General features: G+C 34.5%; 2 protein-coding genes and 1 long non-coding RNA gene across 3 annotated transcripts; all 3 read left to right on the top strand.

Moving 5' to 3' along the window:
- The first annotated feature begins 5,185 nt into the window (after window positions 1-5,185).
- On the top strand, window positions 5,186-6,139 carry LOC130996014 (uncharacterized). The gene is made up of 2 exons (XR_009092344.1): window positions 5,186-5,592; window positions 5,856-6,139. It is a non-coding gene; the product is annotated as an uncharacterized LOC130996014 (long non-coding RNA).
- Window positions 6,140-9,232: 3,093 nt separating this feature from the next.
- Window positions 9,233-10,473, top strand: LOC130994101 (probable 2-oxoglutarate-dependent dioxygenase AOP1.2; the record flags this gene model as incomplete). The annotated part of the gene is made up of 3 exons (XM_057919135.1): window positions 9,233-9,504; window positions 9,624-9,949; window positions 10,023-10,473. Coding segments are annotated over 3 exons (849 nt in total), but the record flags the coding sequence as incomplete, so codon positions are not given.
- A 3,840-nt stretch (window positions 10,474-14,313) lies between these two features.
- On the top strand, window positions 14,314-15,794 carry LOC130995966 (probable 2-oxoglutarate-dependent dioxygenase AOP1). The gene is made up of 3 exons (XM_057921494.1): window positions 14,314-14,875; window positions 14,945-15,269; window positions 15,343-15,794. Exons 1-3 carry the CDS (start codon window positions 14,502-14,504, stop codon window positions 15,592-15,594), a joined length of 951 nt encoding a protein of 316 aa, XP_057777477.1. The 5' UTR covers window positions 14,314-14,501; the 3' UTR covers window positions 15,595-15,794.

The raw sequence follows: 15,794 nt of genomic DNA, 5'->3' as shown, positions 1-15,794 counted from the left end.
CGATGTATAGTGAATTAAGATAATCCAAGAGACGATCTTTGGGCAAGTCGAGTATTAATTCAGTTTAATATTCCTACAATTCGTATCAGAGCCCAGATTAGTTTTCTTGGCTCTGTCTATAATTCACATTCGATTAATATACACGTTGTTTTTTATCTGCTGTTGTTCTTCATGATCTGTTGATTTGTGGGATACGTCGTTTTGACGTTGTAATCATTTTTCACCACGAGAAAATCCGTGGTTAGATTAGATTTTCAATTGTAAATGATTTTTCGGTTGTAATCTGTAATTGTGGAAAACGAGACGGAGACGGGGACGATCCAACAGAGAACTGACGTTGATGGTGGCTGCATTATGCCGAGCGCCGGATGCGGCTGCCGTGCGTGTATGCGCGTTGCTGCAGCGCGCGCCGGACTGCGAATCGTATTTTTCTTCAAACGGCACAATTTGTCGATTCCACGGGTTATTCACATGTGATACGCGAATGGGAGACGGAGCTGGAGGAGTATCTGGGCCTGGTTCAGGACTTCTTCCTCCTTCCTCAGGTCATTGCTAACTTGATGTGGAGAATCAACGTCAAACCCCTTCGGAAGCTGTACTACATTGGGATAACTTCCGTCTGGCTTCTCCCCCACGCATATGATTACATAACATTGCCCATACCGAATCCTAACTTCTCTGAGGAGTATGAATATGTGAATCCTCGGATGGATTTCTTTTCCAAGTTTGGTGATGTTGCTATACCGGCAATCGCGGTTCTTCTAGCCGCTGCTGTTTATATTCAGCAGAGGTGGAATCATGAGAGGCTCAGCCAAACGCTTCGATTGGGCAGAGCAAAGTTTCTGCCTTTGGGTTCCAAAGTGTATGAGAGATTGCCCTCTGTATCTCATGAGGCTGAGCTTTCTTCTGGTGTTAACAAGAACTCGACGTGCGAGGAAGGACGCGACGCAGAATGATCAGGATTCATATATCTGACTTCTCTGACAAAGGTGAGTTTTAGATGTAAATGCAAATCTATTCTAGCTTAAGCGCAAGGCCAGTTTCATTCCCTTTTGTCTTATAATGTGCTTTATGAATTATAAGATATATATCATCTGAATGTTGGCCTACTTCCACACTAGAACATGCAGTTGATTTTTGTTGTGTATACATTGAAATGGTGGTCATTTTAGTAGAGAACTAGCACGACCATCTGTGCGATGCACGGTGAAATCGAAATAAAATGATATGTTATTTAAATAAATAAATATAAATATTAAACATAAATAAAATATAATTAAATGATATGTTATTTTCATACACAAACATAAATAAAAGTATTAAAATTTTTAATAAAGAGAAACAAAAATAAAATGTATTAAAATTTTAATCACCTATTCGATTTAAATTCATTTTTGTTAATTTTTATACCATATTAAATATTTTTTTATAAATTATATTTGATAATGTTTAGAAAAGAATTAAATTTATAAAAAGAAAAGAGAAAAAAATAGTAAAAACTTGATGGGAGAAGAGAGAGAAAAAATGAAGGAAGAAAAGTCCTCTTTTATATATTGTATAATATAGATGAGTAGTGAATATATAGATAATTCAAAAGTTAGTTTTTTGTACACGATTAATAACTGCACTTGTTGATTATCGTGGGTGTAGGGGACGTGGGTTTGGGATACTAGTGTTTTACCCGTGCGATGCACGGGATTATACATATGTTGTTAAAGTTTTATTATAACATTCTCGAAGATATTTTTGTATAATCTCTAAAATAAATGAGTTTTAAAAATATTTTATTATACAATTGTTATACCAATTATATTACTACTAAAATATATTTAAGACTATCATTTTTAATTACATAAAAATCAATGTAAAAATAATAATACATGAAAATACAATTGGAAACTTCTCATCTTATTATTATAAATTTTGGAAAACTTCTTTATATACAACATTTGTAGTAGACGAACATTCTACTTTGTCTTCATTACATATCAAGATTTCAGACCCCTTCAACTTGTCTTCCATCATTGCAAAGTACAGTTTTGACTACTTTGTGATAAACCACACCAATTACATCTATATATATAAATGCATACCAATAATGTAGATATATCAAAATGTTGAGTTTATAAAAATATGAATTTTGAGATTATCAATTGAATATGCATGTATAAGGAAATAATGAAATAAACACATTACCAAATAGCATATTGTCATTGATAATATCAATGGAGGCAACTTCTTCAAAACTTTTAAAGTTAAATAGTTGGCGTGGAAAACCTTCTTCATAAATTTCAACTATATGATTACTATTAATAAATTTAATATAATAGACATTTGTCGTTGTTTTATACTTTTTGTTGGAATCATGCATCACCAAATTTTTTTTATGGCATGAAGTATGAACACTGTCTTCTTTCAAGATATGTTTGAACTTGGGGATCAACGTGTGATCAAGTGTAGCATGGATGCGGTCACCCTATATTAAAAAAAAAACTAAATTAGAAAAACATAATAATGTTGCAAAAATGCTTAAATACGTAATAGTTTAGTGAATAGAGAATTTTTACCTCACGATCATGAAAAATATACTCATAGCTGATAACATTGTTGGTGCTTTGAGATGAGCGGTTGTATGCACGCACAAGTCTCATTTTAATTGTAGATCTGACATTATTTGGTTGCAAGTTTTTTATGAGATTTGAAATGGATTTTAGTAGAGAATTTGGATGGGTTGGTAGATAGATATTCAGCAAAGCAAAATCTCACATGATATGACTAATGATCTTATGAGATTTGAGTCCGAGTTATAGTGTTTTGGGGTTCTGTTGTTAAAAAGTCAATAATTCGGGTATCAAAGAGTTGAAGCAGATAAGAATATGAATCGATTATTAGAATAAGAATTAGGATAAACTCTAAGAAATCAAAGTTGTTCTTTTTTCTTTTGAGGGACTGAGGAATCAAGTCTAGCTGATAACTATTATGGTAGGAAATCTGAAGATGGATATTGTGATTGGCTTCCAATTTTGAAAGGAAAATGATATGTTAAAGGATTTTGTGCAAGATATATATAGTCATTTAGTTTTTCTCCTTGATTTGCCTCTGATTACCATGAATTTTGTTAGAATTTTTACTAACTTATTTGTTTGTAAAGAGGCTGACTTGATGTGCCCAAAATGGCAATCTTCAGAGACATACATTTTTCCTTCTGTAAAATGTGAACAGAATTTGCAGATGACTTATAGTTCTCAGCCCCTAATCTATTATTTCTGCGTTGATTGAAAATGGTCATTAGTATATAAATACAAACCTTTGGATATTTAGTATTTGCGCACAAACTCTGAAATATGTCAATAAATATATGAATTTTAATACAGTTGTAATTTTACCACGATTTATAATTTTAACATATATGTCATTCAAAAAAGAAAAAGGAATATGAGGTGGCGAGTTAATAGCACTACTTAAATCAAAACGACATCATTTTAATTATGAAATTTTTAATAAAAAATAAAATCAATATTGCTTATATATCCACTAATGTACTATTTTTCTAGCAACTAAATCGCAACTAACACAGTATAATTGTAATACTAAATAGCAAGTAAAAATGGTGGTCTTCTCAGGGATTGAAATATCGAAATCACTCTAGCTATCTCCTAAACAAATGTCACAGCCCGACCTAAGCTAGTGAATAGTTAAGTCGGGAAAAAGTGTGACTGAAAACAAAATAAGAAAATGAAAAAGAAAATAGATCTCAATAAAAATCACTAACCTGCTTAAACAATAATTTACCAAAATATTTGGTAATCATAAACAATCTTTTCTAAAACTCAAAAGCAGACAACTCACAATACATAACGACAAGTTGTCTAAGTATCAAGTGACATACTCCTGTAAGCTATTAGTTTAAAATCTTTGCAACACATCAATAAAGTAAAACGCACTAAGCGTTGCAGCGGAGTAACTTAAGTGGATTACATGTATGAAGACATGGAATCCTGAGACTAATTTAGTACTTATATATCAAAAGCTTTGCTCTGCTGACATCCATCTGCATCACAGCTTAACCTGCACATTTAGAAAATATATTCAGGGCTGAGTACTAAAAAGGTACTCAATGGTCACATGCCGAAATAACTTGAAAGCTTGCTCTTAGAGCTATATATTGAACTTGTCATCTCAAGCATCACACAAGAGTTTTATTTAGATAACCTGTGCACACCAAAACTGTAAAACTTCTCTGTAATTATTATAAACTTCATATGCGTCTGCAGACATACTTCTTTGTACTCTACCATATCTGCAATGATAACTGTGTGCCGAGAAGGTGGCCACCTTCTACGGTCACTGACCGGCCGATACGCTAAACCGGCTCACGGTCCTAGACCGACCGATATGCTAAACCAGCTCACGGACCTAGACCGGCCGATACGCTAAACCGGCTCACGGTCCTAGGCCGGCCGATATGCTAGATCGGCTCACGGTCCCTTGTGTACACTAATCCTGTCTAATATCTGGATAGAACAGGATCCGAATTCGATTAACTTCTGGTGCCAGATAGGTATCATACAAGCTCATAAAATAATTTGGCAAGTCAATAACTTTAATATAACTTAATTCATGTAAACATCATGAAATAGTGTGCACTTCAGATTTTGAGTTTAGAAAGCCCACCTGATCGTGATCTGACGACACAAGTAACTCTGAACTAATGCTTTACTTCTTTTCCCTTGTATTTGACCTTCAGTATAAATACTTACTAATAAATAATGAGAACATGATATGAAATTTATTTAGAGAATACTTATGTTGGTTTCAAGGTGATGATTCTATTGAAAATTATGGTATGAAGACTAGTTGATATTTGGCAAACTTACCAATAAATACCAACATGAACTTAAACTGCGATAATTATAACTACAGTGTTAATCATTACTCTGCTCACACTTATTTAATAAGCGACTATTAACTTAGAAATAACATAAATCCTCTTTTTCTTTTTCTTTAAACAACCTGATTTCGAAATAATCTAGTGTCTAATTTATGCATAAATACACGGGGTAATGTTTAGACAATTTAATTATTAGGTTCAAAATAATAACTTAATCCAATCAAATAAATTAAGAACCCAACAAAATAAATTAAGTCCATAATTTACCTCATTATCAAGACCCAACACCAATTTTATTTAAACTAAGTCCATCTGAGAATAGGGCCCAAAAATAAATAGTCTCCGAGAATTAACTTAGCCCAATTAAATATACAAGTTTAATAAATAATTAATCCACCATCTTCTTCTCAAGTTAAGAAAATCAGATTTCTTTCTCTCTCCCCGTGTTCTCTCACTCACCGCGTCTCTCTCTCTCCCTTCGCTCCCTTTCTCAGCCGGCAACTTCGCCGGTCCTTGCCGCCTCCGGTCGCGAGGCCAGCCCCTCTTCTTCCCTCCTTCTGTCCTTCCCTTTCTCTTTCCCTAAATTCTCAAATCAATTCAACCTAGGGTTTTCTGCCTCCCTTTCCCCTCTGAAATTCGCCCCTCCGGCGAGTCCCGCCGCCACTACCGCCGTCTCCGTCGCACCGCTACCCCTGCCTCAGGTATGCTCCCTCGCTGCCCTCTCTCCGCTCTCTCTCTCTCGTTCTCCTTCTCTCAACCCCTCTCTCTGTCTCGATCTTTCTCTCTCTCTGCCCTCAACCTCTCTCTCTCTCCTCTTGCTATTGGCGGCGGTCACCGCCTGTCGCGCCTCCGCCGCGGTGGCTCGCGGCTGCTGCTGTTGCCGTCCCCATTTCCCTGTTCTATCCCTTTTTCTTTTTCTCTATCTATTCTATTTGTTTTTCTGACCTAAAACTCTTGCTTTTAGAAATCAATGCTCTTCGGTGAACATCGCTGGCGGGACAAGGCAGCCTCGGTTTCACTGTGGCTATTCGAATTCCATCTGTTCTTTTTTTTTCTTTTTGTATTTATTCAGTCCATAAACTCTTCGAAACAGGAAGCATACTCTAGATGCTAAAGAAAATTGAGTTTTATTGCTTGGTATCTTAAATTAGAACTAGATGTAACTATTGTCTAATTCTGTTATTCTCGACTGTTGTTTACGAATGAATTACTGAACTGTATAAAAGAGTACTACCTGCTTGGGTTGAATTGCTTGTTGTGACAACTGTTGAGCATGAGTTATGTATTGAAGGACAACTGCTTGGCTGGGTTTAGATTTGCAGAGTGAGGAAAATGGTTTAACGAGAGAGAAGAGACTTATAATCTCAGAGTCGGTTTATTACACACAGCTGCGTTAAAAGTGAAGAGCTACGTGTTGATCTGAAAACTGATCACTTAATTCACTAAAAAAAGAATTGGACTTGGGCATTTTCCACATTTTAAGTAAAGGGTGATTTTAAACACAGCCCCCAATTTTCTCACCATAGCCTCATACTTAAAAAATACTCCCTCCGTCCCATAATAAGTGGCCATATTCTTTTCGGCACGGAGATTAAGAAATTGAAAAGAAATTGAATGTTATATGTTTTAATAGAGTGTGGCCTACAATTGTTGACCAAATTAGTGAGTAATTGTTGACTTAATTAAAGTAATTTTGGCATTTTTAGAAAGTGGCCTACAATTGTTGACCAAATTAGTGAGTAATTGTTGACTTAATTAAAGTAAATTTTTGTCATTTTTAGAAAGCAGTGGGACAGACGAAAAAGGAAATGTGGCCACTTATTATGGGACGGAGGGAGTAATAAAAATAATTATAATTGTACTCATTTACCCCTGGAGCCCCAATAAGTTTATCTAAATAAATTTGATTCCGATAAAATAACTCCCTCTGTAACCCCCCAATCATCTCAACACAATAATTTTTTCTTTCCTCTCCATTGTTTAGATTCAAAAATACCTCTTTTGAGATTGTACACCAACTCTGGAGTGACGAGCATATTACTGAGAGGTGAGATGGATTTTGTACAACGGGATTTGTTTATCTTCTTCACTGATAAATGCAGACAACTTGGATTGTTCTTTGCGTTGCTACCTAATTATTGACAATTTATTTAAATAGTCACAAGACTCACAACTTTGAGTTCGTGGGAATCTGGAGATGCTGCTTTCAGATATCATAATTTAAACGTGGTGACTATGCAACCTACTAAAGTTGAATGCATACAGATGATGTCATAAATTAAGACTGATTTAAGGTTCCATTAGAATAGACCTTGGATTTATTTTGATTTTTTTTTTCTTTTGCTTCTGGTCATTGGGTATCCCTGCCCCTTGCTCTTTTGAATTATTTTCTCTAAATTTCTGCAATAATTATTTTCATGAGTGTGTTGTTGTTTGTTTCCATACACAGAGGGGAAGAATTTATCGAGAAATACACTCCATGTTTTCAAATTCCATAAATTGAATTGGACGATAAAATAAAGTTTGCATCATAATTATTTTTACTTCTTTGTTCTTCAGCCGCAAGAATCAGTTCTTAGATTTTCGAGTTTGGGGTTATATAACTCCATTTTCATTAGAATAATAGATACTAAATCAATAAAGATAAAGGAAAAATGATTGTGTTGAGATGATTGGAGGTTATAGATGGAGTTATTTCTTATAGGTTCTTTTCACTAAATTTGCGATTATTCTATTTAGAAAAACTTATTGGGGCTTTAGGGGTAAATGAGTACAATTATAATTATTTTTATTATTTTTTAAATATGAGGCTATAGTGAGAAAATTGGGGGCTGTGTTTAAAATCACCCTTTAAGTAAAGGGTTTTGGCCCAATAGTAAGTATTGGGCTCCAAAAGAAAAATAAATCTTGATCCAATCCAAAAATAATAATAATTGGTGACGTATAAGTCTCACTACATTCTACAGCTCAACTCCTTACATACTCAATAAGTTCAAATATTACATATAACTATTCTTACAACCAAAACTATCTAGTTTATTAAGAATCGATATTTCTTCTTAACTATGTACTAACAAATAATAACACACTTAAGGTGGGGCTATTACAACAAATTAGTTATCTTCTAAACAAACTAAAATAGTAGGCAGGCAACAGAAAGTATAGGTTGAATTACTCAAACTAAAATGCTAACAAAAGAATAAACAATGCAAATATCTAAATCAAATGAAGAAAGACAACTGATCCTAGGGTAGTAAGTTCATCAATCAAATCTACACAACTAATCTATTAATCCTATGTACCAGTTTAATCCAGTTATGATGAGAGATCACTTAATTAACCAATCACTCTCGCTAGAGCAGCAACGATAGTAGATTAGTATATTTTCTATCTCCATTAGGTCTCAAGAAAATTTACTAACTCCCAAAAGCGCATAAGAACAGCTGATCCACCTATCTCCGCTAGATCTCAAGTCCCAAAAGCGCATAAGAACAGCTGATCCACCTATCTCCGCTAGATCTCAAGGTTAAAATCATATCATACATTCCTGAATCCGCTAAACAGTTATCTCCACTAGGTCTCAAACCGAATAGCTAAACATGCAAACTATTGATTAGATAATTCACAAGAAATTAAGCACCAAGAATTATGAATCATAAACTGGAAGGCACACAAGTATTAACAAATTAATTACATAAATTCAATCAACTAACTGAATTAAATAAAACTCTGAATAAAACTGATAAACAATCTTGAATCTTCAATCCTTGCAGAATTCCGATCCAAGCTCTAAAAACTGGAAAGCAATAAAAATCTAAAGTTATGAAACTGAAAAACTAAAGTTGGGAACTTAAAAATAAAGTTGTGTACCCTAAATAAGTCAAAAGTTGACCTATATATAGGCACAGGAGATCAATACAGTGTAGAACTCGAAAATACTGAGAAAATCCGAAAATCTGGCAAAATCCCGAAAATTCGGAAATTCCCATCGGACACTATTCATTGCAGCGGACGACTTTCTTGTTTCGGCCATATCTTCCTCGTCCGAACTCGGATTTGCGAACCGTTTGCGTCTACAAACTCTTATCGAGACGAACTACAACTTTCATTAGGACCATCGGTTCAAATTCAAACTCCATACTTCTGTAAAATTCATCAAAGTACAAGCAAATAACATATTTCACAAGATAAAACAATTTAAGCACAAAATAATCATCAAACACTCAATTTCCTATAAAATTAACATCTTATGAACACTAAAACCCATGAAAACATGAGTGTTATCATCCACCTCATCATCTCTGTTCTCTCTCCCCATTCTCTTCCAACATCTAACACACTTCCTGCAACACCAACGGCGTCGGCCGGAAATTTGACGGAGATGTGTTGCAACGACGTTTGAAAGGCGACTTGATCTCATCACTGCAACAGCTATTCGATCTCCCAACTCAAACAAAGGTCCAAAACAAGTCCTCTAAGCCCCTCTACGGCTACGTCGGCCAAATCCCCTTCCTTCCTCTCTACGAAAGCATGGGCATCGACGACGCCCACACCATCCAAGGAATCCAAAATTTCTCTAACGTCATGTGGCATAATGGAAACCCCGCCTTCGAGTAAGATACAATATATATATATATATATATATATATATATATATATATATATATATATGTGTGTGTGTGTGTGTGTGTGTGTGTGTTTACTTAATTATTACTCATTAATTGTTTTTCAGTGAAAATCTTGTGGTGTACACAAAGTTGGCGGCGGAGGTGGAGAGGATAGCAGTGCGAATGGTGTGCGAGAGCTATGGTGTCGGAAAACACTACGACTCATACGTGGAATCTGCAAACTACCTGTGCAGAGTGATGAAGTACAGAGAGCCTAAGATTGGTGAAAACAAAATGGCATTTGTGACACACACAGACAAAAGTTTTATGTCAACTATCCATCAAAATCAAGTTGATGGTCTCCAGATTAAAGCCAAAGATGGTGAATGGTTCACCGTTCATCACCTCTCTCCCTCCTCCATCATCGTCATGGCTGGTGATGCAATTATGGTCAGTTTTATTTTTTTGTATTTATGTTTTTATTTTGAATTTTTTATAATGCATGGTAATTGTTTTGGAATAAGCATGGAGCAATAAGAGGATTAAATCCCCCCATCACAGAGTGACAATGGAGGGAAACGAAGCAAGATACTCGATCGCTCAATTCTCATTCATGGAGAAAGATATGGTGGCGACGCCCGATGAATTTGTGGACAAAGATCATCCACTGCAATACAAGCCATTTGATCACCTCAAATTTCTTGATTTTTTCAGCCAAGAAGAGAACCGAAGGCTGGAGAGTGCTATCACAACCTATTGTGGCGTTTCACAGTAATGCCATTTCCCAACTGTTTTAATAAATTGTGTGCAAGGAAACTAAATATGGTATTGGTGTGTATTGGTTTTCATTGTTGGTTTGCAACTTAATTAATTATAAGAGTTTTTGTTTTGCAAAAATGTAAGTGTGCGGGGCTATATACCTTCTTGTACTTGCTGTTTGGAATAATAAAATTTCAACTACTATTTGTTTTGGAACACTGTGACTGACATTTTTATTTGCATCAAATTGAAGGAAAGTAATTTTGAAAAATAAATTAAAATTGAAGGAAAGTGTATCGAATAATAGCAATAAACTATTTTAAATTTTTGATACGCATTGGTTTTACTTTTGTTTCTCTCTCTCCCATAAAAACAAAAAATTAAAATTAATTAGCCTATTTTATTTTAAATTTACTGATTTACCCTTAATGATTATTTTTTTATAATTTTACTAAGGCTGCGTTTACTTTGATAGATAAATTTATCCATGGAAAATAATGGATAACAAAAATTTATGTTTTTAGATATCTCCTTTCTTTTCCAACATTTGACTCAGAAGAGAAGTTCACCAATTTTCCTTTCTTATTTTCACTTCAAGGATAGATAATATTATCCACTTAAAAATGGAAGGATAATATTATCCATCCTTGAAGTGAAAATAAGGAAGGGAAAATGCTTTTGTGTCAAATGTTGGAAAAGAAAAGAGACATTCAAAGATATAAATTTTTGTTATCTATCATTTTCCATAGATAAATTTATCCATCAAAGTAAATATAGCCTAAAATAATAATTAAAAAACGAAAACATAACCTAACTCTCCAAACCCCCCTCTAAACCTAACCCCAAACCCCCCTCTAAACCTAACCCCAAACCCCCCCCCCCCCTCCCCCCAAAAAAAACTCCCTAAACGTCGCGCCCCGGGGCCACTGGCGCCTGTCTCTCCTATACTCCCTGGCTTCACCCCCTTTGGCCTTTGCATCTCTCACCTCATTGTTGTCGTCGCTACATTTCTCGCTAGCTATCTCTTTCACAATTCTCTCTCTTTCTCTCTCTCGTAGCCTCGATTATTCAACATCGTTGCCGTCTCGATTTCCCTACCACCTCTCAATGATTATTACACATTTTCACAAAACAATGTAAAAATATGTAATCAAAAAGTGTGTAAATAAGAAAATATATACTGGTACATATTTTTTGCGACTACACTAGTACACACTTTTCCCTTCACATGGAGTCAGTGACAGAGCCAGACTTTTTAATTGACGCTTCATTGTCAATTTACTTCTTTTACTTAAGACTTAAAATTACTAAGAAGTAAATTGACACTGAAGCATCGCCTAATTGGTAAGATGTTTCCCCTTCAACCAATAGGTTGAGGGTTCAAGTCACTGCAAGGAAAAATGAGAAACTATTAATATTGTTGATCCTCTTTATAACAAAATAATAAATAAATACTCCACAAACTAAAAGTGACATTTCACAAAAAAGTAAAAGTGACATTTCACAAAAAAAAGTAAAAGTAAATCTTAATTCCACAAAAAAGTGTCATTTCACAAAAAAATGCTCGGTCAAATCAAAATTACTCAAAAATTAGTTTAAATTCTTTTTATTTATTACTCGCTTCGTCTCATTACAAATGTTTCATTATTTTTGAGCACATAGATTAATAGATTAATAAATGTGTAATCAGTATATAAAGTGAGTTGATGAAAGCCATTAAATTCCTTTAATTATTTGTCTGAAAAGAAATGAGATATTTTTAGACATCTCATTATGAAAAGTAAGACGTTTGTGAAGAACGAAGAGAGTGTATATTTTTTTTGAAAGGAAAGATTTTTATTAATTAATATTTGAATCAACAATAGCCATAGCCAATTTGAAAAATAAGAATGAGATTCATTGTTTCACAATTCTATGTGTTATTATGTCTCACAAATACATGAACAATTCGCAAATTGTAAGCAGCGCCAGTAGAGCCCGTACTACTTTAAAAACAACACGCAAAGAGTAATTTCATTTTTCTTTAAATTTTTTGAGAAGATGTGCATTATTAATTAATTTACTTATACATGGACAAAGAGCTATTTTGTTTCATCGTACCACCCTTAGCTGTTATATATTTTTTGTTATCCATCTGATCATCTGATATTTTGTGCTTATATAATGACACGGTTTTAGAATCAAATTGAAGATATATGGTTGTCAGAATAAGAACTAATAATGCGCTAAAAAAATTGCGGGATCATATATGTCCTTCATTGCACGAAAATACGTATCTCAATAATTCAAATGGATATATTTTTTTTATAACTAATCATGCTATTAATAAATTGCCGGATCGATCATATGTCCTTTTCTTTTTCGTTACACATATACTATTGTATTAATCTAAAATTTGTCCAAAACACATCGTCGGTGGTGACATAGAATAGTCCTCAAACAAATAAAACTAGCTAAGCATATGATAAGAAATTAAGAACACCTCAATATATAATCTCATTCTATAATAAACCACATAAAATACTAAATCAGACGTATAATAAACCACGTAAAATACTAAAAGCTAACATTTATTTATATAATAAATGAAATAAAATCATAATTAAATGTTAAATTATCACCCTTAGATTAAGCAAGATCGACGCAGATGATTTGGTCTTTATTCTTTATCTAAGAGAGTGGTCTACATCGAACTCTCCCCTATATATATATATTATACCAACTTAACTATTCATACCAACCGAGTCCTTATAATATTGATGCAACAAGAAAACATGACTACAAACACAAATTATTTGGTATACACCAATTATTAATGAGGGTGATGCCGGGATCAAAATTAATAAATTTTGTACGTGCATGGTTGAAGAGGCCAGGGGGGGGGGTGCGGATAAAGAAAATTATATCTATTGATTTAGGATAATTATTATGCTAGATCATCGACACAATTTTAAATCTCCAAAACTATTTTGTACTGATTGCAATATTATTTTTAAGCAACTTGTACTAAAATTATATTCATCAATCATGAATAGGGTATTACAAATAATTAAGGACAATATTAAGTTGTTAGATATATCAATATTGATTAATAATGATCACTTTCAATCATGATTGAGCATCAGTCCGATCATCAAATGTTATGTTATAATTAAGCCCGGTCGACTCGAAAATACTGAGAAAATCCGAAAATCTGGCAAAATCCCCAAAATTCGGAAATTCCCGTCGGACACTATTCATTGCAGCGGGCGACTTTTTTGTTTCGGCCATATCTTCCTCGTCCGAACTCGGATTTGTGAACCGTTTGCGCCTACGAACTCGTATCGAGATGAACTACAACTTTCATTAAGACCATCGGTTCAAATTCAGACTCCATACTTCTGTAAAATTCATCAAAGTACAAGCAAGTAACATATTTCACAAGATAAAATAATTTAAACACAAAATAATCATCAAACACTCAATTTCCTATAAAATTAACATCTTATGAACACTAAAAATCATGAAAACATGAGTGTTATCATCCACCTCATCATCTTTGTTCTCTCTCCCCATTCTCTACCAACATCTAACACACTTCTTGCAACACCAACGGCGTCGGCCGGAAATTTGACGGAGATGTGTTGCAACGACGTTTGAAAGGCGACTTGATGTCGGATGACAGAGGTGCGTTGAATAATTTGATTTCACGTGACTATATAAAATTCAATATAATATTTTACAATACACATATACTTCAAAGCATCACACCAATTAGTCACGTAGATATTTTTTATTGTCATGTAAGGTTCGGTTTTTCCATAAGCCTGACGACACCAGGGAAATAATTGCAATAAAATTATAATCCATATTATTGATGTTACAATTTAAAGTTGTTGTTTTCAGCAAGCAACCCTTTTTTGTTTGGTAGATAACGGGAAAAATATATAGAAAGAATGCATCATCATATGTTAAAAATTACTACATATTTTAGAAAAGGCTAGGCAAAATTACAAAACGCACCAACCATAACAAACAAAAGAGATAAGATATGACATCTATTAAAAAACTTGGTGTTGTTTTTATTCAAATGACCAATCATCAATTTAATTGATGCGAAATTTGCCATTTCCAATTTAGTTTTGTGATAAAATCAAATTAGTTAAGATCTATATAAATAGTCGAAGAAGGTCATTAAATAAGAAACAACACAGCTGTTAATTTCTTGAAATTGATCGGAAACTCTCTCTCTCAAACGATCAATCATGGGATCGGAGACAGTACACAAACTTGGTGTGATAGAATTCACAGACAAGAACACAAACCCTGAGACAGAATCATGGTGGGAGACATGCAAAAAGGTAGTTGATGCTCTAGAAGAATATGGTTGCTTTGTAGCAGTGTACGACAAACTCACCCATGAAATACACAAAGAAGCATTCTCATCACTGCAACAGCTATTCGATCTCCCAACTCAAACAAAGGTCCAAAACAAGTCCTCTAAGCCCCTCTACGGCTACGTCGGCCAAATCCCCTTCCTTCCTCTCTACGAAAGCATGGGCATCGACGACGCCCACACCATCCAAGGAATCCAAAATTTCTCTAACGTCATGTGGCATAATGGAAACCCCGCCTTCGAGTAAGATACAATATATATATATATGTGTGTGTGTGTTTACTTAATTATTACTCATTAATTGTTTTTCAGTGAAAATCTTGTGGTGTACACAAAGTTGGCGGCGGAGGTGGAGAGGATAGCAGTGCGAATGGTGTGTGAGAGCTATGGTGTCGGAAAACACTACGACTCATACGTGGAATCTGCAAACTACCTGTGCAGAGTGATGAAGTACAGAGAGCCTAAGATTGGTGAAAATAAAATGGCATTTGTGACACACACAGACAAAAGTTTTATGTCAACTATCCATCAAAATCAAGTTGATGGTCTCCAGATTAAAGCCAAAGATGGTGAATGGTTCACCGTTCATCACCTCTCTCCCTCCTCCATCATCGTCATGGCTGGTGATGCAATTATGGTCAGTTTTATTTTTCTGTATTTGTGTTTTTATTTTGAATTTTTTATAATGCATGGTAATTGTTTTGGAATAGGCATGGAGCAATAAGAGGATTAAATCCCCCCATCACAGAGTGACAATGGAGGGAAACGAAGCAAGATACTCGATCGCCCAATTCTCATTCATGGAGAAAGATATGGTGGCAACGCCCGATGAATTTGTGGACCAAGATCATCCACTGCAATACAAGCCATTTGATCACCTCAAATTTCTTGATTTTTTCAGCCAAGAAGAGAACCGAAGGCTGGAGAGTGCTATCACAACCTATTGTGGCGTTTCACAGTAATGCCATTTCCCAACTGTTTTAATAAATTGTGTGCAAGGAAACTAACAATGGCATTGGTGTGTATTGGTTTTCATTGTTGGTTTGCAACTTAATTAATTATAGGAGTTTTTGTTTTGCAAAAATGTAAGTGTGCGGGGCTATATACCTTCTTGTACTTGCTGTTTGGAATAATAAAATTTCAACTACTATTTGTTTTGGAA

Source organism: Salvia miltiorrhiza, chromosome 7 (genome assembly GCF_028751815.1).
Source record: "Salvia miltiorrhiza cultivar Shanhuang (shh) chromosome 7, IMPLAD_Smil_shh, whole genome shotgun sequence".
Lineage (NCBI taxonomy): Eukaryota > Viridiplantae > Streptophyta > Magnoliopsida > Lamiales > Lamiaceae > Salvia > Salvia miltiorrhiza.
This window is presented reverse-complemented; position numbering and strand designations above follow the sequence as displayed.

Coding starts and splice junctions, on each gene's coding strand:
- LOC130995966 (XM_057921494.1), top strand. CDS start 14,502: ATGGGATCGGAGACAGTACACAAACTTGGTGTGATAGAATTCACAGAC. Junction 14,876..14,944: donor AATGGAAACCCCGCCTTCGA/GTAAGATACAAT, acceptor ATTGTTTTTCAG/TGAAAATCTTGTGGTGTACA. Junction 15,270..15,342: donor TGGCTGGTGATGCAATTATG/GTCAGTTTTATT, acceptor GTTTTGGAATAG/GCATGGAGCAATAAGAGGAT.